This window comes from Panthera onca, chromosome D4 (genome assembly GCF_046562875.1).
Source record: "Panthera onca isolate mPanOnc1 chromosome D4, mPanOnc1 haplotype 2, whole genome shotgun sequence".
In the NCBI taxonomy this organism is placed as follows: Eukaryota; Metazoa; Chordata; class Mammalia; order Carnivora; family Felidae; genus Panthera; species Panthera onca.
In genome coordinates this window covers 85,822,323-85,846,781 of record NC_138351.1, presented here as the reverse complement: position 1 = coordinate 85,846,781, position 24,459 = coordinate 85,822,323, and the positions used below count along the sequence as shown (strand labels likewise).

The following is a 24,459-nucleotide window of genomic DNA, read 5'->3' as shown; positions in this document are numbered from 1 at the left end:
TACCCAGAAAGGTCGTTGGTCTATCTTTATATCTGCAGTGAGTTTCTGCAGTCCTCAGGGTTTTTTCTCTCTTTCTCTCTCTCTTCTTTCTTTCTTTCTTTCTGTCTTTTATTTTTGAGAGAGAAAGAGAGAGAACGAGAATGAACAAGGGAGGGGCAGAAAGAGAGGGAGACACAGACTACCGAGCAGGTTCCAGGCTCTGAGCTGTCAGCACAGAGCCCGACACGGGGCTCAAACCCATGAACGGCGAGATCATGACCTGAGCCAAAGTCAGACACTCAACCGACCAAGCCACCCAAGTGCCCCTGGAGTCCTCAGGGTTTTGATTCGCTTTTACCTTCAACAGTAGGAAAGAAAGGTAATCTTCAACTAGCTTATGATGGTCTTTTCTGGAATCCAGACAGAAGGCTTTCTTTTTTTCCTCTCTCTACCTAAGTCAAATTGAGCTCTTTATATTTTGAAGCTAAGGAACCCATTTCTAACTTGTACTGGATCCTTCAACCTTTCTGGGCTTCCCTGGGTAATGACTTCAAGCCACTTGAAAATCTGCCCTGAGTTTTTCAAAGGGACCCTTTGGTCAGAACAAAGTACGAAAGGATACATTTCAGTGGAACCTAACAGCTTAAAAAGACATGCGTAAGTGATTTCTCCACCACGAGGCTTTCAGAGCCACTGCAGCTGCTGGGGAGGAAGCAATGCAGGCAGGAATTAGGGAGCACCTTATGAAACGCAAGGTTCAACGGGAAAGCAGGAGCGTGTTCTTAAAAATACTTTAAAGCCCCAGGAAAGGGGAAATATTACATGAATTAAAAAACGCCAAACCAAAAACCAGAAGGGGAAACAGAAACCCTGCAGGTAGACAAAGCTATCGGCCAGTGTGGAGTGAGGGCAGCTTAGAAATGAGAGAACTCACACTCCCCAAGTTGGAAGACCTGTGGAGTAACTTCCCTTCTGGATCGCACACCCATTATCTCCTTTATCCTAGTTTCTACCCTGTGCCCCAGAGGCTGACCCTGTTCCGCGGTCGCCATGACGACACCGGAGCTCAGAGAGGTTTATGGGCCTGCTCTATGCAGCCCAGTGGGCCTGTAACAGAGCCAGGTGTTGACTATGGGCCTCCTGACTGCTGTGTAATCATTTACTGGGTCAATGGAAAAACCATTTCAGCAGAGGCCTGGAAGGGACCCCTGATGCCAAAGTCAAAGGCTGCCTCTCAGGGAGAGAATGTTCAGGGCTGCTGGTGGTGGCGGGGGGGGGGGGGGGGGGGGAAGGGGGTATGGGGGTCCAGAGGACAAGTGTCATTAATAGTCTGCTCAGTCTTTATTATGAAAGAGTTTCCAAATTGTCTCTGGCAGGAACACCTTGAAAGCACACCTTTTTTTGGCTTGTTTTTCTCGTTTAGTTTTTGGTGGAGAGAGGGGCTAGCCTGCTGACTGGCGCTCTCAGCTTGATTCTGGCCAGGCTGTTGGACAAACACCAAACTGTGACTTCATGTTCACCTAAGGTTGAGAAAACACAAGGTGGCTTTAAATGCCCCGCTTGTAAAATCCCAAATGGCCAGGAGCTAGGGGAGCTGTTCCAGCACACCTTCCCCCCTCCCCCCCCCCCCCCCCCCCCGCCGCCATCTAGGAGACGTGACACTTCTCTATTTTCACGAAGACCCCCAGGGGGCCATCTGAGGTGTGATAAACACAGAGAAGGCACACACAGAGGGAGCTGCGTCCCTACCCCTGCAGCAGGCCCTCCCCTGTACTTGAGAACACAACATTTGTGGTGCCCACTCTTGGTGGAAATCCTGAAGATCAGGACATGAACTACCTTGTCATTTTGCTCAAGGACAAAGTGCGATTCCAGGTGTGGGGCGTTCGGCCAGCAAGTAGGCCCAACTGACACCCAACACCTGAATTTCAGCCCAGCTGGGCTGCTCTCTGCTTTTTTCCTGAAAAAGCGGGAACCTTCTGGAGGTGATGGTTTCTTACTCTTCAAAATGGACTCCACCAAGGAGGCCAGTGCTGGTGATGGAACAGAAGAGGGCGTGAGAAAGGAGGAAGAAAATGAAGGGGCGAGGGGACAGTGTGGACTGCCGAGAGGGAGCCCCCTGCACTTGAGGTATGGAAGGAAGGAAGAAGGACTGGAGGAAGGAAGGGAGGGAGGGAGGGAGGAAGGGAGGGAGGAAAGGAGGGAGGAAGGGAGGAAGGGAGGAAGGGAGGAAGGGAAGAAGGGAGGGAAGGAGGAAGGAAGGAAGGGGGGGGAGGGGACTCTGGATGGAGCAGCCTGCAGGGAAGCTGCTGATGAAACAACCACTAACACAGCTTTAAGGACTGGTGTTTGGACAGCACTGGTGATCAATGGTGAGCAAACTGGCCTCTGCTGAAAGAAAAAGCCTTCTCAGACAGGGGCGAGGTGGCCTGAACAGAGCTGATCTGTTTCCTTCCTGGTTCTGAAGGTGTCTTTATATTCAGCCAGGTTCCTGCCAACGTTTTGAACATCCTGAGGTGGGGGGCGGGGTGGGGGTGGTTTGCAGGGGCAAAAATGGGAACCTCAGCCAAGCACACTGACAGCCTGCTTAGAAAAACCTTGGGTCCTGGCCCAATTCTTTTCTACATAAACAGAACTCACGGTTAAAATTATTATTAATGGTGACGTCATATACGGAGGAATTTATTTTAGTGACAACATTTATTTAAATAACTTTATAAATGACGTCAGTTCTTATTTATAGAATCATTAGTTCTCAAAGTTCACCCAAATGTTTCACTTTTTATGTTCCTACATTTCGTGGGAGAATTGTGTGCTGAAGAGCAGTTTTTAAACTTGGGCACTTGGGAATATGGTGGGGAATTATCCTACAAAAGCACCTATGGTCTAATTATTGTGTTCGGAAGAGACGTTCAAGATGACCTGTCCAAGTTTATTGTTCTAGAATCACCCATGACCTCAGAGCCGTAACACAGTGCACTCGAAGTTCAAAAATGCCCCCCATTCCAATGATTCAGTTGGGTTTTTTGTGGGACGGAAGACATGAAGAGAGGTTGAAAACCCACCACGGCCACACCGCCAGCCACTGAAGACTCATCTTTACTCTGGAATGGGAAATTCTTTTCACCAGGGCCCACCATTCCACTGGCCCAACCTGAGGCCACAGTGGCCTCCAGTTAGAGACTGGAGTTCCTGGGGCCAGCTGAAGAGCTGTGAACAGTGCCCAGATAGGGAAGGTCTCCTCCAGCGATCAGAGGGACGGGGGCGGGGTGGAGGGGGACGGGGAGACTAAAGGCCAATTTTGCCCCGCCAGGCTCTACTGAATAAGACTTGGAGGGGCTGAAGGGAAGAGACCAAAGCGGCCTGCTTGCGGGGTGGCGAGGCAAGCTGGTAGAATATTTAAGAGAACAAAGTGGAGGCAGCTGCAGGGCTTTTGTGGTTAAGGGGACCACGGGGCAGAGGAAACACATTTTAACAGCCAGACCCCTCCTTTCACACATGTGTAAAACCTTTGGAATTTTACTGGAAAACTTTATTTCAAAAGTCATCTTTGAAGTTTGGAAATAAAAGCAGAGAGGCTATTTTTCAGGACAGAAAGATGGTTTCCAACTGAAGGGACCAAAGGAAAGTGCTAATGGGTGGGAAGTCATACCAATCTAGGGGGATGTGTTCTACGTGTTTGTCTCCGGAAGCTTTCCTCTGTGTTACCGCATTTCTTTCTCAGATGGTCCCTAACGGGACCTGAGATGTTTGTTTTCTCTCTCTCGCTCACTCCCTCTGCCCTGTCGGTTCTAGTAAGCCTTCACCCCAGGCCTGGATGGCATCCAGGTTGATAACGATATTGTTCCAGAAGGAAAGGGAGGCCGTGTGTGCATGTGTGTATAGAAAGCAACCACAGGAGCCTCGTAGCAGAGTAGACGCCAAGCCTGTGTGACTAACTACCTCTTCCATGAAGCACCAAGGGACCCAGAGGGCCAGCGCTGTAGGAAACAGAGTTCCTTCCCAGTCCGTGTGAGCAGAGAAGAAACGGTCACTGATATGTCCAACCTTGGAGTTAAAAATAAAACTCTAAGCTTAAGAACACTTCATGGGCAAACGATGACTGCCATCCCGCCTATGAGCCCCCAGAGTCCCTGTCCTGCCCTCGCCAGGCCCCTGGCCCACCCCCGCTCAGCTGGCTTCTCATTCACCAGGGACGAGCTGGCTCGTGGGCAGGGATGCTGAGGACCAGTTGTTCGAGGAGAGCTCACAGGGAGGCGGCACCTTCATGGGTGGGATTGTGTCCATGACACCAGCACAGGCAAAATAGATGCTCAATAAAAACTTCCTGCGTTAAAGAAATCGGGATTTTATCATCCTTGTGTATCTCACAGCTGAGAAGAAAAGATGCACTACAAGTGCCTTAATTCGTCCTTCCTACAATCCCCACTTAACAGAGACTGACCTGAAGCTCAAAGGGAGTGAGGGGCTTGTCTTAGGGGCAGAGCTGTTATGTGGGTCCAGCACTTTAAAATGAAACCATCTGATCTGAGAGTCACCATCCCACGCCCCACGACAGGCCACTTATCCCAGAGAAAGAACCAGATGACAAGTTGCAGAGCCGGAAGTTGCTAAGCATCCCGCAGCTCCTTTGTTTTTGGTATCAATCAGCAACTACCCTTGAACATCCTTTCCTCCTTCCTTTCCTCCTTCGTAAGAGATTCCAATTACTTTTCCAGTGATTTCGGCCAAAACACTCACCAAACTCAAATCACATCCTCTCACGGACACACACGTCTGAGGGCAAAGGCATGGGCATAGCTCCTGAAAACTGTCCCCTTCCTCTGCCGGCTGGAACACTTTCTACCTATTAACCCAGCACAGAGAGGCTGGACAGCTGCCCTGTTATTTCCAGCAACATTCAGAAGAGAACCAATGTCTCGTACCAACAAGCCAGAGGCCCCGTGGAATCTGTTAACGCTGGCTGCCCCCAAGTCACCATACAGACTGTGCTTTAATGGGGAGCACAATTCCTGGCTCTCAGGCCAACTCCAAGGACCTTCAGGCTTATGCACACCCAAAGCTGAGTCCTGGCCTTGTACACGGAAGGAGAGCGCCCTGGGCCAAAGGCAGGACCTGTCTTCTGTGCCTTTTATGGCCCCGAATGAAGCAGAGTGACTGGCAGGAAGTGGGGCCTCAGGGTTTAATAAGTGGCTCGCTGAGAGGCCTACACTCAACTCTGGGCACTAAGCTGGGTCTGCGTTTTCACAATGCAAATTCTAGTTGGAAGCCCATTGTAAGTGCACGTATGTGCACACGCGTGTGGTGCGCGTGTGTGTGCACACCTGCAAGCCGGCACGCACACAAAAGGAAGATCCTCCACAGCACCCAGTGACGTCTCCCCTCTTCGCAGGCACCGGAGCAGGCGAAGGTGCCTCTGCTGGTCACGGACACCTCCAAAGTCTGAACGAGGCTGGGACAAGTTGACCCCCTGCCTCCCCCACCCCGCACAGGGGGCTGCTTGGAAAGGAGCTGCCCATAACCCATAAGGGGGACTGAGGAATGAAACGGTGTGACTTTCATAGCCACCGAGCTCACGACATTCCAGGTGTTTTCAATCAAACCAACCCACACGGAATTTACACAGGGACTCTGCCAACAGCTCGGGCTCGATCCCATGGATCGCCTAATCTGCTCTTTATATTCTGCCTGGCTTTTCATTGCTTACCTGTGCCCGCAGGCGGTGAGTTCTGGGGCATCTTTAAAGCTAAATCAGAAAGATAAGTAAATGCTTTCAAAGGACACGTGTCTTGGGCACCCAGCCCAGGCCCCTGCGTGTTCTCTCTCTCCCTCCCTCGGGAAGCCGAGACGAAGGCAGCCCCACCGCGGAGCTCCCTCTGCTTCTGTCGCCCTCATTTGAACTCCTGCTGCTTGTGGGGTTTCACGGAATCCACTCTTCTCCAAGCCGGGCTATGCTCTGGTCTCCCGGGGCTGCTCCTGACTGCGGGTGGGTGGGGCTCTCAGGACCCCTCTCTCACCGAGTGCCCCCCGGCCTGTCCCGACCACTCCTCCACCCACAGGTACACCAGAGGGTGGACCTTTCCAAACCAGTCTCCTCTCCCTGCCTCCCCAGCCCCCTCCACGGCATCTCAGGCTGTATCTCACTGAATCTTCACTGTGTTCTTGGAGGAAGCTTTTCACGCCTCCATTTCTGTTTCTACAACTGAGGGACCCGAGCGTGGAGGTTAAGAGCAGGTGCAGAGCCAACCCACTTAAGCTGTGTGACTTCGGTAAGTGAACTCAGTTGTCTGTGCCTTGGTTTCTGGAGCTGTAAGTGGGATTAAGGACGCCCCCACCTCTTCTGTCAGGGCAGAAGGGACAGTTTAGGTAAAGTGCTCAGAACAGGGGCTGATACTCTAAATGCTGGGTAAGTGTTTGCTATGAGCATCATTCACTTCCCAAAGGCAAAAGAAAATGACCAGTGTCCATTCTGGAAACCCTCTGTCACCGTGCACCCCCCCCCCAACCCTATAAAAATCAGTTTCCTGTAAATAATCCTCACACGGGGGAGGGAGCAGGGTGGGCAGGGAGGGTGCCCTTGATCCACAAGGCTGCCATGACATGACAAATAAGCTGCAGGCTGACAGTGTCTCCAAGACATATTGGAGTTTACTTTGTCGTTTGGGCTTGCCATCTGTGCCACCCCAAAGGGGGCTGGCTTCCCAGGCTGCTCTGGGAGCAAGCTGGAGTGTCCACCAGTCCCTGGACAGATCTGCAGGCTCAGCCGGCCATCAGTTCGGCTGCCTAATGAGAGGCAATGGAATTTGCCTGCCGCCTGCGTGGGAGCCAGGTCTTCCTTCCCAGGGATGGCCTGCGTCTACGCCCCACGTGGCACAGGTAACCGGCAGTGCTCAGCACCTAATGAGCCTTCCTGCCTCTGCCTCTCTGCAGCCGCTGCCACGGCCCAGGCCCAGGCTGTTGGCCGGAGCGGAGACCAGACCGCAAAATGAACTTGACTGCAGAGCCCTCAGTCAACTCTGACGCTATACATCAGGGAGCTGGGATGCAAAGACCGATAAAGCCAAGCGCTTCCCCCGTGGAGCATCTAGCCTAGGAAATAAGAAAGCTAAGAGCAGAGCATGAAAGGCTATGATGGAATTCTGTGGAACTGTTGTGATTTACTGTGTGGCCTCGGGAAACTCACTTACCCTCTCTGAACTTCGGTTCCTCCCTTATAAAATGGGGATCTAACAGTAATCCCACGTGCCTCCCAGGGTGGTTGCATAGATTAAGCAAGTTCACACATGAAGGCGATTTAACTCAATAAAGATGGACTATTATCCCCGAAACCAGACACTCACAGTATTTGCTCCTCCAAGGCAAGGCTGGTCAAGAGAGGACAGAAACCAGTCATTCTCACTATGGGTGATGACTCAACGGTCATCCCAGCCTGAGGACAGCTGCCCATGGGACTCGGGGCCTACCAGGCCAGGCCTTCCAGGTTCAGAAATACTCCTCGTTCTCCGGGCAGGAAAGGTAGGAAGTGGCTAAATTTGCCCAAATTATAGGCTGTCCTTACTTCTGACCATGAAGAATGACTTTCTGTCTTCCTCTGGAAATGAGCCTTAGCAAGGAGGTGCTGTGGGCATATTCGCTGTCATCCGAAAGAAACCACGCTAATGACAGGAAACCAGGGAGGCCGTGCTGTCTGTCAGGCAGACAGCCGAGAGCAAAAGGGCCCGCGGATCTCTGGGGCCCAGGATCGCCCTGTGAAGCGCCTGTACCGCATGCACCTGTGGCCACCGGGCCTTCTGCGGAGACCCACCTCAACGCACCAAAGAGCAATCTGCTTTCCACGGTTTGTACTGCACGGTTTTGGTGGCAGGTCACAGCAAACTGGTGAGGGGCCCCGTGCTTTCTGAGTCCCCAACCACCGTCCCCAGGCTCTCTGCTGGCACCGTGGACGTTATCAAGCGGACTTGGAGCTGGGCTGGCACGCGGGAGTTGCTCAGTGGCTGCTGACTGAGTTGTTGATCCTCGCAGCCCTGTGTGCAGGAGGGACAAGGAGCCTGCCACAGACAGGTGACCGGGATGGTGCCCACCCGGAAGGTCGGGGGTCTCCAAAGTCCTTGCTGCCTTTTCTACACCATGCCGTCTAGTGTTCTTGTGCGTGTCCCTGGAGAATCACCAGGGGACGCGGGAAAGCTTTCAATGGCACTAATGAGCAAAATTTTGGAGTAAGGCTCTTGAAGTAATTTAAAAAAAGTGAATCAGACACTATTTCATGATGAACTCTTAAAAACAGAATAGTCTAGTAGCAGCAATCAATTCCTTTATAACAAAGTGACTAAGTGGGAGAGAAAGCCGGAGCGGGCCTTGGTCCCACGTTCCAGTCTGAGTAAGGGAATTCTGGAAGGGGGCTCCTGCCCACAGGAGGGGATTCGGGGCGGCTGATGTGCATACGGAGGGCACTTGAGAGAGATGTGCTTACGCTTGGGTACAAAGGCAGGCTGGAGCCACTCACACAAGGAGGATAGGAGTCGCCAGGGATGGCTTCCAGGAGGGGCGTGGCTACAGTGCAGGCTGGAGGCTGGTGGGGATGTGGACGGGGGAACAGAAAGGCTCTCTGTGATGCGCGAGGAAAACCAAGCAAAGGCCTATGTGGGCAGTAGCCTCAGGAGGAGCTTCACTTGGCCAGAGCAGAGGGGAGTGTGACAGAGCTCACAGCCAGGCTGTGGGGCCCGCAAAACACCCGACAGCCAATATGCGACAAGGACCGCCTAGAACTTAAGGCACAAAACACAAATGGAACAGAAAGGGGGGATTTTATTCTGATGAAAGGTCACATATACAGTCCTAACCTTCCTGGCCTGAATGGCACTATGGTGAAATATACAAAATAAAATGATTAGAAGTGATTAAGACATAAGAAATTTACAAAACAAGAAAAGCTATCGTTTTTTGGCCAAGCAGGATGGATGGAAATAAAGATACGGATATATCCATCCATCCTACCTGAAGAGTTGTGTGTATAACTCAAACACTGTGCCTTACAGAAAGATGATATATTTTCAAGTGTCAATGGAACAATTACTAAAACAGCTAATATATTAGATGACAAAGACTCTATAGACTTGAAAAAATAGAACATTACAGAGACCATATTCTCTGACCAGTGTGCAATAAAATTAGAAACAAGTTAAAATCTCAATCACTCAGAGAAAGTATTAACACTTGAGTCAGAGAGGCAATCAAAACTAAAATTATTGTGTATTTATAAATGTGATTACTATAATTTTTAAAAAACGTTTATTCATTTTTTGAGAGAGAGAGAGAGAGAGAGAAGAACAAACATGAGTGAGACACAGAATCTGAAGCAGGTTCCAGGCCCTGAGCTGTCAGCCCAGAGCCTGATGCAGGGCTTAAACCTAAGAACAGTGAGATCATGATCTGAGCCGAAGTTGGATGCTTAACGACTGAGCCACCCAGGTGCCCCTATAAATGTAATTACTATATATCAGCCTTCCATCAAAGTGATACACAAAGATATTTCCACAGCTTTGAATATTTTTGTTAAAAGTCAAACCAAAACAACAGATGTTGGCGAGGATGTGGAGAAACGGGAACCCTCTTACACTGTTGGTGGGAATGCAAACTGGTGTAGCTGCTCTGGAAAACAGTGTGGAGGTTCCTCAAAAAATCTAAAATAGAACTACCTATGACCCAGCAATAGCACTGCTAGGAATTTATCCAAAGGATACAGGAGTGCTGATTCATAGAGGCACTTGTACCCCAATGTTTATAGCAGCACTTTCAACAATAGCCAAATTATGGAAAGAGCCCAAACGTTCATCATCTGACGAATGGATAAAGAAGATGTGGCTTATATATACAATGGAATATTACTTGGCAACTAGAAAGAATGAAATCTTGCCATCTGCAACAACGTAGATGGAACTGGAAGGTATTATGCTAAGTGAGATACGTCAATCAGAGAAAGACAGGTATCATGCTTTCACTTATATGTGGAATTTGAGAAACTTAACAGAAGACCATGAGGAAAGGAAAGGGGGAAAAATACTTTCAAACAGAGAGGGAGGCAAACCATAAGAGACTCTTAAATGCAGGGAACAGTGTTGATGGGGAGGGGGCAGCGGGGGAGAGGGGAAAATGGGTGGATGGGCATTGAGAAGGGCACTTGTTGGGATGAGCACTGGGTGTTGTATATAAGTGATGAATCATGGGAATCTACTCCAGAAACCAAGAGCACACTGTATACACTGTATGTTAGATACCTTGACAACAGATTATATTAAAAAATGAAAAAAACCAAAACAAATGAAGTGACCATTCAACTCAAGCAGCTATAAAAAAAAAACCCAAAAGAAAGTAGAAAAAAGGAATAAGGATAAAATTAAATAATGAAACAGAAAAGCCTAATGCCTTTATAAATAGATCAAAAACTAGTTATTTGAAAAGATAAATATAGCAAATAAATCCTTAACAAGACCAAGGGAAAAAAATTAGGAATACCTATGACTGCAGGCATATTAATTTTAAAATCAAGATAAACTCTTAGGCACAATTTTATACCACGAAACTTTAAAATTCAGGTAAAAGGGCTGGTTTTTCTTTCAAAGAAAATGTAAATGACAAAACTAACTCAAGAAAAAGCAGAAAGCCTGAAAAAAAACACTGTGAAAGAAATCGAAATTATTGTCCCTCCTCCCAAAGTCCTTGCTAGCTTGCCAGGTCCATTTAGTTTTTACAGGGAATTTTTTTTCATTTTCCTTTTCTTCCCCCCCCCCCCCAAAGGAACAGAAATTACAATATTTTAAAAATACTCTCATATTTAAAAGAAAAAATTCTGATTCTTGGATCACTCAAAAATAATATCTTAATAAGCATTAAGCCCAATCTCATATAAATACCAAAATCCTAATTTAAATAAGAGCAGCTCAAATCTAGCATTAATAATAATGCACTGTGGTAAGGAAGGATTTATTGTAGAAATATAGCAATATTCTAAATGCCATATCACCAAAATAAAATTATTTGTAACAGTAAGTCAAATGAGAAAAAAATACAATACTGTATGGAGAGATTTTGAAGTTATTTTTATTTGAAATTGAAATTAGTGCCTGAATTAAAAAAAAAAAAAAAACTCCCAGGAAAATGGGAATAGACGAATTGTTCCTTTAACATGATCAAATTCTCTCTCCCTACCTCAGACTTGAAACGCTAGAAACATCCATCCCCACTGAAGCCAGGAACCAGGTCAGAATGCAAACAATTTCCACTATCATTTACTGCTTTGGACGTTCTGGCCAACAATATAAAGCAAGAAAAAAAAATGAAGCGTAAATGTTATCAAAGAAACAAACTTGTATTTGCAGGTGATATTGGTGTCTATTGAGAAAACCCAAGGAAATCAGTTGGAAGCTACTGGAAATAATACACATACAAAAGAGGTAGCTAGTTAAAAATTCAATAACCAACAGTATTTTAAAATATATAAATAAGCAACCCCCGGTTAGAGCCAAGTGGGCAAAGCAACCACAACAAAAACTTGCAACCTAGGCATTAGATCAACAGAAAGTAAATTCTGATATTCTATTTAAATGACATAAAAGGGCATTCAAATAAATGGAGAGTCATATCACATTTCTAGAAGGAAAGATCAAGTATTTTAAAGGTGACTATTCTCCCAAAATTAATTTACAGCTTCAATATTTTCCCAAACGAAATCTTGAAAATATTTTCCTTGGAACTTAAAAGTGATTCTGAATTTTAACTGGGTAAAAATTTGAGTTAGGACTACTAGGAATATTTTGAAACCAACTACAAAGGATAATAAGACAGAATACCAAACACATACATTTATAAGAGTTAAAAGGATGGTCCTTTCATCAGAATATGCATTCAGTCAACAAAATATAACAGGGTACAAGCTGCAAAATTATTATAGTACTTAATAGGTTTATATAAAATTGTTTTCAAATGAGTTGGTTAAAAAAAAGATAATTTTATAAGTGATGCTAGGACAATGATGATTTGGAAAAACATAGATCCTTACTCATGCTAAGAGATATATATATATATATATATATATACACATACACACACATAGACACACACATATACATATATGTATAAAATATATAATATATAATAAATATATTTCTATAATTGTACATAAATATATAATTTATGTACATATATATATTATATATAATTATATATTATTATTAGAGAGCAAGCATGTGCATGTGAGCAGGGAAGGGGCAAAAGAATAAAGGGCTCAGCGTGGAGTTTGATGGGGGGCTCGATCCCACGACCCTGGGATCATCATGACTTGAGCTGGAATTAGGAGTCAGACACTCAGCCACCAAGACACCCCCCTCATGTCACATATCAAAACAAATCACAGATGGATTTTAGATTAAAAAAAAAAAAAGGTAACAGAATATACCATAAGACAGAGAAGTCCTTTCTAAAATATGATGGCAAAGGTACAAAACACAAGCTGGGGGGGAAGCAAAATTAAAGGGGGGGGAAGCAAAATTAAAGGAGAAACCACAAACTGGAAAAAAGAAGTAGTAACATGAGAACGAAAAAAGAACTTGCTCCATAAGGAGCTGTGACAGCTCGATAAACAAAAGCCGGACGTCGAGAGAAAAGAAACAAGGGCATGAACAGGAAAGGACTAGGAAAGAACAGCCGCCAATCAGCACAGGGAAATGAGCCCTTCACCAGGAATCCTGGAAACATCAACTCACAGTGAGATGCCATGTCCTCTTTCAAACGGATAAGGATTTTGGAAAGTAAAGCCTAGCTCTTTCACACATGTGTAAGTACAAATGGATTAAACCATTTTGGTGGGCAATGTGTCATTATATATTAAAATGCCTAAAAATGCACACTTACCCTAAGGAACAGAGATTTATCTAAAGGAAAGCTCACCAAAGTACTTTAGAAGTGAAGACAATGTAAATATCCAGCCTTAGAGGACCCGTTAGATGTCTCATGTCCCGCTTCACTTATTTTTTCCAGTATAATAACTAACTTTGTATTTTTCATTACATCTGAAAACTCACTTTAAAAATTCTTACATTAACATTTTGATTTTATTTTGTATTATTTTTGTTTTTTTCCTGAAACTTTTTTGGTTGAAACTCACTTTTTAAAAACTGAAGTATAAACGACATGCAATATCTTATTAGTCTCAGGTGTATATCACAGTGATTAGATATTTTTATACATTATGAAATGATCCCTATAAGTCTAGTTACCATCTGTCACCAAAGTTTTTACAATATTATTGACTATATTCCCTCTCCTATACATTACATCCCCATGACTTGTTTTATTATTTATTTATTTATTTTTAAATTTATTTATTTTGAGAAAGAGCAAGTGGCGGGGGGGGGGGGGGGCAGAGAGAAAGTGAGAATCCCAAGCAGGCTCTGCACTGGCAGCACGGAGCCTGATGCGGGGCTCAAACCCACGAACTGTGAGATCATGACCTGAGCCAAAGTCAGACACTTAACCTACTGAGCCACCCAGGTACTGCCCCCATCCATGACTTATTTTATAACTGCAAGTTTGTACCTCTTAGTCCCCTTTATCTATTTCCCCTACTGCCTCTCCCCCCGCCCACCCCCCCCCCCCCACCCGACAGTCCTCTCTGGTAACCAACAGTTTGCCTTCTATATTTACGACTCATTTTCTGTTTTGTTTGTTCCCTCTTTTTTTTTTTTGGTTTCGATTCCACATATAAGTGAAATCACATATTTATCTTTGTCTGACTTATTTCACTTAGGATAATATCCTCAAGGCCCATCCATGTTGTTGCAAATGGCTAGATTTTATTCTTCTTTATGGCTGAGTAATAGTCCATTGTATGTATATACCACATGTTCTTTGTCCATTCATCCATCGATGGACGCTTGGCCTGCTTCCATATCTTGGTTATTGTGAATAATGCTGCAATCAGCATAGGAGTGCATAGATCCCTTCAAATTGGTGTTTTCATTTTCTTCAGATAAATACCCAGAAGTGGAACTGCAGAATCCTATGGTAGTTCTATTTTTAATTTTTTGAGGGACTTCCAGATTTTCTATAGCAGATGCCCTAATTTACATTCCCCCTAACAGTGCACTAGAGTTCCCTTTTCTCCACACCCTTGCCAACACTTGTGATTTTTTTGTCTTTTTGATAATAGCCAATTTGACAGGTGTGAGGTGATATCACACTGTGGTTTTGATTCGCATTTCCCTGAAGAGGAGTTGAACATCCTTTCATGTACCTGTTGGCCATCTGTATGTCTTCTATAAAAAATGTCTATCATGTCCTCTGCCCGTTTTTTAAACTGGATTGTATTTTTGATATTAATTGTATACCTTCTTTATATATTTTAGAGGTTAACCCCCATCAGATGTATGATTTGCAAGTATCTTCTCCCATTCAGTAGGTTGCCTTTTCGTTTTGTTGATGGCTTTCTTTCTGTATAAAAGCTTTTTAGTTTGGTGTTCAAGTTTTTGTTGCCCTTGCTTGAGGAGAGTGGCCCCAGAAAGTGTTGCTAAAACCAATGTCAAAGAGCTTACTGCCTGTGTTTTCTTCTAGGAGTTCTAGGAGTTCAGGTCTTAAATTCAAAGCTTTTAATCCATTTCAAATGTGTTTTTGTATATGATGTAAGACGGTGGTCCAGTTGCACTGTTTTACATGTAGCTGTCTAGTTTTCTCAACACCACTTACTAAAGACGCTGTCCTTTCCCTATTGTATGTTCTTGCCTCCTTTGTCGTAGATTAATTGACCTTATGTGGGTGGGTTTACTTCTGGTATCTGTTATCTTATTCCACTGATCTGTGTGTCTGTTTTCATGCCAGTACCATACGTTCTTGATTCCTAGAGCTTTGTAGTAGTCTGAAATCAGAGCATGATACCTTCAACTTCATTCTTCTTTTTCAATATTGCTTTGGCTATTAGGAGTCTTTTGTGACTGCATGAACACTTTTATGATTCTTTGTTCTAATTCTATGAAAAATGCCATTGGAATTTTGATGGAGATTGCATTTGAATCCATAGATTGCTTTGGGTAGGATGGACATTTTTAACAACATTAATTCTTCCAATCCATGATCATGAAAGATCTTTCCATTAATTTGTGTCTTCTTCAATCTCTTTCATCAGTGTCTTACAGTTTTCAGCGTACAGGTCTTTCACCTTGGTTAAATTTATTACTAGGCATTTTACTCATTTTGATGCAATTGTAAATAGGATTTTCTTGATTTCTCTTATAGATCATTCTTAGTGTGTACAAGCATAATCAAGTTCTGTGGGTTAATTTTGTATCCTGTGACTTTACTGAATTTATTTACTAACTCCTAACATTTTTGTGTGTGGAGTCTTTAGGGTTTTCTGTATATAATATCATGTCATCTGCAAATAGTGACAATTTTACTTTCTCCTTTCCAATTTGAATTCCTTTCATTTCTTTCTATTGCTCAATTACTGTGGCTAGGATTTTCAACACTATGTTGAACAAGAGTGGTGAGGGTGGGCATCCTTGTCTTGTTCCTGATGTTAGAGGAAAATCTTTTGTCTTTTCACCACGGAATAGGATGTCAGCTCCGGGCCTGTCATATATGGCCTTTATTCTGTTGAGATAATTTCCTTCTACATCCACTTTCTTGAGAGTTTTTTTTAAATCATAAATGGATGTTGCATTTTATCAAATGCTTTTTCTGCATCTACTGAGATGATCATATGATTTTTTTCATCCTTCATTTTGTTAATGTGATGTTATCACTGATTTATTGCATTCCTGGAATAAACCCCACTTAATGATGGTGTATGATCCTTTTAATGTATGGCTGAATTAAGTCTGCCAATATTTTGTTAGAGAATTTTGCGTCTATATTCATCAGGAATGCTGGCCTGTAGTTTTCTTTTTGTGTGTCGTACTTTTGTCTGGTTTTGGTATCAGGGTAATGCTGATCTCATAAAATGAGTTTGGAAGCATTCCTCCTTCTTCAATCTTTTGGAATTATTTGAGAAGGATATGTACTAACTCTTCTTTAAATGTTTGGTAGAATTCACCCAAACTGTCTTGTCCTGGACTTCTGTTTTTTGGGAGTTTTAAAACTACTGACTCAATTCATTACTTGTAATTAGTCTATTCAGATTTTCCGTTTCTTCACAATTCAGTGTTGGAAGGTTGGGCATTTCTAGGAAATTATACATTTCTTCTAGGTTTTCTAATTTGTTGGCATATGATTGTAGTAGTCTTTTATGATCTCTTGTGTTTCTGTGGTAGCAGTTGTAACTTTTCATTTCTGATTTTACTTGGGAGTCTATCTTGCTAAGTCTGGCTAGAAGCTTATAAGTTTTGTTTCTCTTTCCAAAGAACCAGCTTTTAGTTTCATTGGTATTTTCTATTTTGTGGTTGTTGTTGTTGTAGTTTCTATTCCATTTCTTTCCACTCAGATCTTTATCATTTTTTCCTTCTACTAACTTTGGGCTTTGTTTATTCTTCTTTGTCCAATTCCTTTAGGTATAAAGTTAGATTGTTTATTTGGGATTTTTCTTGTTTCTTGAGGTAGGCTCTGTACAGCTATGAACTTCTCTCTGGGACAGCTTTTACTACGTCCCATAGATTTTGGAAAACTGTATTTCCATTTTCACTTGTCTCAGGATACATTTTGATTTCCTTTCATTTCTTTGTTACCCATTGCTTGTTTCGTCTCCACATGTTTGTGTTTTTCCCAGTGTTCTTCTTATAACTGATTTCTAGTTTCATACCATTGTGGTTGATAAAGCTGCTTGATATAATTTCATTTTTTAAAAAATGTTTTTTATAGTTTATTTTTTTTACTTGAGAGAGAGTAGGCATGAGTGGGGGAGGGGCAGAGAGAGAGGATCCCAAGCAGGGTCCACTTTGCAGCATGGAGCCCGATATGGGGCTCGAACCCATAACCATGAGATCATGACCTGAGCCAAAGTCAGAGACCTAACTGACTGAGCCACCCAGGTGCCCCTATAATTTCATAATCTTGAATTTATTGAGACTTGTTTTGTGGCCTAACGTGTGATCTATCCTGGAGAACGTTCCACGTGCACTTGAAAATAACGTGTACTCTGCAGGTTTGGGATGGAATGCTCTGTGTACATCTATTTCATCCATCTGGTCTAATTTCTTGTTTAAGGCCAGTATTTCCTTATGATTTTCTGTCTGGATGATCTGTCCGTTGATGTAAGTGGGGTATTAAAGTCCCCTATAATTCTATTACTGTCAATGTCCCCCTTTATGTCTGTTAATATTTGCTTTATATATTTAGGTGTCCCTATGTTGGGTACATAAATATTTATGAATGTTGCCTCCTCTTCTTCCATTGACCCCTTTATCATTATGTAATGACCTTCTTTGTCTTTTGTTCAGTCTTTGTTTTAAAGTCTATTTCATCTGATGTGAGTATCATACTCCAGCTTTCTTCTCATTTCCATTTGTGTGGCATAGCTTCTTCCATCCCTTCACTTTCAGTGTGTGTGGGTCTTCAGATATGAAATGAGCTTCTTGTAGGTAGCATATAGATGAGTCTTCTTTTTTATCTTTTCAGTCACCCTATGTCTTTTGATTAAATGTAAATGGACTAAAAGCTCCAAAGTAATTACTGACAGGTGTGTACTTATTGCCATCTTATTGTTTTTTTGAAACATTTTTAAAACTCAAAACCACCACCCCTATGGAAGCGCTCCCACTTTCCTGTGAGACTCTGACCATCCCCACCCAGCGCCATGGGAAGGTCAGGGCCTCCTGGGGAAGACGACACACCCCTGCACACTGATGCTGACTGGACTAGATGCCTTGCCATGCCTGACCAGAAGCTTCTAGAGCCACTGGGTGTTACTTCTGGGGCTCCTGCTCTTTCCCCTCTTCTCTAACAACAGCATGTTGCAGATTGAGGCTGCCTTCAGCCTGGGTCCCAGAACAAGAAGACCTATGGAGCAGGACCCCAACCAACCCACAGTCTCCAACTTAGAACCTGAGTGACATACAAATGGCGGTGTTGTACTCCACTGCGATTTGGGGGCCTGTTACTGCAGCCTAACCCAAAGACTCATTAATATACCTACTTTGATCTCATTCTAAACAATGATCTTCACTGATATGCTATTATGGGGGAAATAAAAGGTTAAAGAAGCCATTCACATCTCATTCTCCCTCATGGGTACCCACCCCATCTTTCGGGAAACGCGGCTACAGCCTGAAGGAGGGAAGTGGATGGGTACCAGAGGATACGTAGCTCAAGCAGCATCTCCGACTCAAGGACCATGCAGATGAAATTCAGAAGGCTTGGAATTTCCCCCAAGAACTGTAAGCGCCACTGTCAATTTCATAACTTGCTGTGCTCGCGTGTGTGTATAACTGCTTTAAGAGTACATGTCAGTCAGAAGATAGACCCAATGTTCAGAAATGCTCACGTACGTAAGGAAAGTACATCTGAGATTCAAGGCATGTTGGGAAGCATGCGGAAATCGAAGTCAAGGAGAGGACCATGTGGCCAGCTCTTTCCCGAAGCAGTTGGATTCATTATTTAACCCTCCGGCTACTGATTCTTCTTAAACTCTGACCTTCCAAATACAAAAGGTCCATACGTGCTCTATCACTTTGTAATTTAGATACTTGGCATAACGGATACCACTCAGCTCTCTAAAACTTTCAGTCAGCTCTATCGCACTCCCATCATTAACGGTCCACTTGCTTGGTTCAGGTAAATTACATTTGCATATGCAAATTATGCCTAAATACTCTATACTATTAATGTTATCTCTAATTACATAATAATAGTTACCAATTTCCACACGGATCAAACTTACAGTTTTGTAGCTATTAGGGAAATTGTGCTTTGTAATTAAGATAATCCTCATTTCCAGATGCTAATTAACTATATAATAATTAGTCTCATTCACTAATGCAAATTAAGGATTTTCATCTTTATTGATAAAGGAATGGCTTCTTATCGGTTAAGGAAAGATAGCCCCAGAAATCTTGCAGAGAAATACTTTTCCCCCCTCTAAAGGTTAAAAGGTAAATCCATTTTTATCAGTCTCATTTGAGAATGCAAATTAGGTCTGATTAATCAAGTCAGAGATAAATGTGCTAGTCTTATTTCAGGACAGAATGTATAGCTTCCTGAGTTCATCTCTTTTCCCCTTATAAATACTCAGATAAACAGAGTCCACGAAGCAGAAGCCCTCGTAACGGGAGCAATCCATCTACGGGCGGAGGAAAGCGTGGTGATACGAATGTCTATTACGGTACCTCGTTTCCCCTTCAAGTGTCAGGGAAGCATCTTGAAACGGCTGTGTCTTCATGGTTCGGCCGCGACGGAAACGGGCGAGCGGAGAATTTTGTGAGTAAATTGAGGAAAAAGGGAGAGCCACATTTGCTTGGATTATTAAGTTTTCTGTGCTCCAAACAGAATACAAACTGGCACCTCCCATCGTGACTAATGAGGGCTGCCTCGGTGAGAACAGAAGGGCTGACAGCCAGCGAGGCCTAGTTGGCAGGCCCCAGCCCGGGCCTCCCCGCATTCATCATCCGCTAAACCAGTCCACCAATTCCGCACCACCATTTGTCATTAATTATGCTAATCAGCACACCATTACTCTCTGATGACACTGTAGCTGTTATTAGCTAGTTATGGCTTTTCAAAAGCACAACTTATTGTGCATGCACGGGCTGTGCGTGCATTAGCCTACAGGGAAGAAATGTCCAATTATGAAAAGAAGAAATTTGCTATTATCTTTTTATAACAAACCAATTTAGTAATTAGGAAAGTCTCTGAACTCATAGGTTCTTTCTTTCCCCCCTCCCTTAAAATAATGGAAACAAAAAAAAACAAAACAAAACGTGCTTTTCAATATTTCTCTGAAAGAAAAGGAACTACCGACGCAGATTTTTTTTGCGACACGTTTGAAAGTAGGGCCCGGGGAACGGTCACGCATGAGCATGGGGCGCACAGAGATTGCTGTCGGGCTGGGCTTTTCCTTTCCAATTTCGAATTAGCAGGACTGCTTTATTAGGTATATTTCAGTCACTACGAATGCCTCAAAGACGAGAGCACACCCCTGTGACCTTTTACAGTTCACTTATGGCAGATCGAAGCTGTTCACATAACGATGCCAGACTGCGCACACCTTACCTGGCAGATGCTTACACGGGAAGCACGGCAAAGACCTCCTTTAACCCTCCCGTGCCCCAGCAACACCGCTAAGAGCGTCAATGCCGCTCACATGACCTTGAAGATGTACAATTTGGCCAAATTAGCACGTGTCTTGTGCACAGTTTCTGGGGAAAAGGAGGACTGCTTTCAGACATGCGGAAGAACGGGAGTGCTCTGGGGCCAACAGCCAGAACAAAGCAGGAAGAGCAGACCCTTTTCCAGAACTGAGGGCTCATCAGAGGGGCTTGTGCTGACCCAGGAATGTTAGCAGGGCTAACCTGTGGGCGACTGTCCAAACCAGGCACTAATTCCAAGTTGTTGTGTTCAGGCTGGAGTCTTTACCACTAGTTTTAGAAGCTTAGTCTGTATTAAGAGCTCATTAATATCATCAGAGTAAATGGGCCTATTAAAACATCTTTAAGCAATATCTGAACATAAATCTCCCTAAACTATATTTAATGACTGTACTTAAGATACATTATATGCAAGTCTTAATGAGACATTAGATAGCATTTTGAAGATTAAAATTAGAGAACCCATATAAAGTCTGTCCACTTAATGTAGCCTTAAGCTATACTGATGAAAGCATTACTACCAAATTATTACTGCATTAGAACAAATATTTTTAATCATGTCTGATTTATGCATTCTCTTTTTCATGTAATTTTCATTCTCACAAAAATATATTTTGAGTTGACCAAAGAGGGTGTGTGAAAGGTTTCAAGTTTTGGAAGTACTTAAGGAGGTCAAGTGAATACAGAATTTCACCAGTGCTGCCTTTCTGAACTGCACCGGGTTTAACTTTCTGAACTGCACCGGGTTTAATGTTTGGTTTAACTCGCCATTGTAGAACTACAGGTAGCCAAATATACAGCATATATTCCTTCAAGACTGGACTAGATACAGAGCAGGATTTAATCAAAGGTGTCCCGAAGGCCAAGGTACGCAGTACATACTACAGGACCCTGGTGGTGGTAACACCTGGGCATCCAACTGAATCCTTTTCTCGACTGGTCGGGGGAGATCTCAAACTCCCAGACAGCGACTGCCATCCTGCACTCCATGCCTCAGTGCCAACAGACCCAGACGGACAGCTACCCTCTGAGTTCTGAGGTTCACGGATTTATGTCTGTCTGTTTCATGGAGGTATCAGTGAGGTCCTGCTTCCACTCCAGGGACCCCTCTGGTGAAGAGCAATCAGTGTTGCTGTAGAAGAATATTTTTGACACCCCAGGGGCCTAGGGGAATGAAACTCTTTAAACAGATCCAGATCCACCTCAAGTTCAAGCGATGAAAAGTTCTCAAGGCCTGTGGACGACCAAGGTGGGTAACGGGCCAGGACCGTGCTACCTGGAGCAAGCAGCTGGGCCGGCCACAGAACGGTCTGTGTCAGTGTTTCTGCATATGGGATGTGACTCCAAAATAGAAATCTATATCCAGAGTCTCTCAAAGTTCCTCTAAGACTTAATACGCAGAGGTCTGTTTTGAAAACAAGTTAAACTTCAGATCATATACATAGAAATACTGTCCTTTATCTGCTACATATAAAATACCACACACCCAGGCGGGATTTTTGGGACAACAGGAAAATCTATCGCCTCCCACCGCCTTGGAAACCGCATCCGCCCCTGCGTCGAGATAACAGCTCTACAATCCCATTTTGGGGTGAATCTGCTCAGTCTTTCAAATCCCACCACCCGCTGAACTGTAGAGAGAATGTTATCTGAGAGCCTGGACACGGATAAGCCCGGATCCATGTCACCTGCGACCCGGACTCCGCTCTGACCCTGGCACAAGACGCTTTGCGACAATCAACACTTCGGGAAATGTGAGAGAGGAGAATTATCGTTGAGGCTTTTTGGACTTTTTTTTTTTTTTTTTTGATACTTTATCCCACCTTTTATAAATGCTATTCAATTATGAAAGGCTTCTGGGATTATGTAAATCAAGACAAGTCAACTGATGACACCTCTCTTAATAGAATGAGATTATCTGGCCCCCTTTTTCCCCCCCTTCGAAGAAAAAGCAAGTAGCACAATTTAAACAGTCTGCTCATTAAAGAGGACCCCTCCTTCAGCATGTAAAATCTGTAGCGTGCCTATGGCCATTTCCTTCTCTCAGATATTCTCTCCCCAAAAGGAACTACTTCATAGTACAATTTTGCGTTTTTAACTGTATGAATTAGGCATTCTTCATAAATAACAGCTATGTTCTATACACAGGAGCTCCTTTTTATTAGGGACACAGTAATGAACAATGAGCAATGTGTTCTATTATTCTTTGTCAAATCACAAAATGCTACATTAGAATAACTGTGCTGGTCAATGTAATATAGTAGATTAAATTCAACTTCTGTGGAAAAACCACTGTAAAACAGCATGATAAGAAGGCTATAAAAAATTTAATTTTACTCCAAACTCCATCACAAAAAAAATGGTGTGAAAAGTAATTTTGCATAATCAGTACACGCCATCTGGAACAATTAACCGATTTCTATAGAACTATGAGGATCAGTCATATCTGCTTATTAAAGATCAGAAATTATACAAGTAATAAATCCTTGAAAAAACTAAGCGTACTCCCGCCTGTCAACGCTATTTTAACTTCAAATACTGAAGAAGGCCTGATAAGGCTGAAAAGAAGAGATTAATATATGCAAATTACATCCAGCATTTAAAATCCCCACAACTGTCTCCGGTTTTCTGTCCCTTATTGCTGCCTTTATGTTTTATTCATACACCAACTCACCTGTCACTTCATAAGCTATAATATTATGGGGGTATTATTAAACAGCATAAAGCCGTGCTTTAATTGGAAAGCTTCATTGCATTTTCCAATTATTTGGAGTAAATTAAAAGCAGATGCACATAGTTTAATAAGGAGTCTAATATCAGTTCCGGGAAATCAAAATTCATTGTCATTACTATGCCGTGATAGTTTTGCAAACTGTACTCAATTTCAGAGGTTTTCAAAAGAAAATCTGTCTATGCAATCTGTTAATTGTCATTCGGTTAATAACTGTTTAAATATCCAAACTACACAGCAGCTTCCTATTAAAAAAAATTAAACTATGGGGTTGATGCGAGCAAACAAATGCGGCGGGTGCCACTCCTGGGCTGGACTTTTCCAGACTTGCCCGTTCACCTTAAAACAATGGAGAGAAACCCACCCACGCGGCAGCTTCGCCCAGAGGGGAGGACAAAGAACAACGGTTCCGTACTTCCAGGAGCACCGGAGGCTGCGGCATTATCAGACGGCTCTTGCTGGAAAAGGGCAGAAGCCATGTTATAAATTGTGTTTTTCAGAGGTCTGCACTGCTCAGCAAAAAATTAGCTTCCAAAGTTTTAATTGGTCCTCCTAAAATAAATCCTTTTAATGAGTGAATTAACTGATTCAGGACACAAACACGGAAAAATCAAAGAAAGCAAATGTCATGAGCCATTTGTTTTTGAAAAAATGGACTCCCGGAGGGCCATTCCCTTACTGGTTCGTGACCCAGGAGCGGAGCGTTCCCCAGGCTCCGCAGGGGCTGGCCCCAGTGCCTACAAGTAGATTGCACCGCAAGACAAAGGACGATAGTCTAAGCCATTATGGATTTAAAGGAGCTAACTCTTAAAGGTTACTCCTCATAAGGAGTCGCGCTCACAGATGTAGTTATATTATAGCTGTGCAGCTACAAGTTGCCTACCTACAAATATATGTCGCTAAAGCATTTACACGTGAAAAGACACAGGTATACTCAAACTAGTAACATAACCTTTTCACTTTCACACTAAGTGACAGACTTTTTCAAATCTTAGGTGTGTAAATTAGAATAGGACAAGCAGTAATTGACTTTTAAACTCCACCCACTGTGAGGGCTACAATTAATCTGTTTTCAGTACCACGGCTGCTGTTCTGCCAAGTTCATAACTTGTAGGCTCTTTTCCCCAATCCAATTAAAACCCCGGAGTCTTTCTAAAAGGTAACAGCACAGAATTTACTCTTCCTCTCCCGTTTCAAAGGGCGGAGTGGCTAACACCCCAATCATCCAAGGGCAAGCCTCTCCAGACCAGAGAGGGCACCAAATGCTTGAACAGGAGAGCCTTCTGGCAAAGCAATGAGAAACTATGCTCAAAGATGAAGATAGAAGCAATTCTTGTGCAGTGATCCAAAAAATAGCATCTCTTTTTTTCAAAATTACCTGTTTTAATAAAGTAGACACACTGTGCCAACTGAACCATTTAATTATCTGCAAAAATGATGAATCAAAACAATAGTTTGCAAAAATAA

General features: G+C 43.5%; 1 protein-coding gene across 4 annotated transcripts in view; it reads right to left on the bottom strand.

The window, feature by feature from the left end:
• The window catches only part of MVB12B (multivesicular body subunit 12B), a 206,181-nt gene that overhangs the window by 58,191 nt on the left and 123,531 nt on the right, over positions 1-24,459 (bottom strand). Inside the window, exon 8 of one of the 4 annotated variants that reach the window (XM_078436492.2) lies at positions 1,340-1,499. The exons of the other annotated variants lie outside the window; for them this stretch is intronic. Within the exon in view, the coding sequence (XP_078292618.1) occupies positions 1,399-1,499 (101 nt within the window). The 3' untranslated portion in view covers positions 1,340-1,398. Of the gene's footprint in view, positions 1-1,339; positions 1,500-24,459 lie in introns of those variants that run through there. 4 annotated transcript variants of the gene reach the window in all.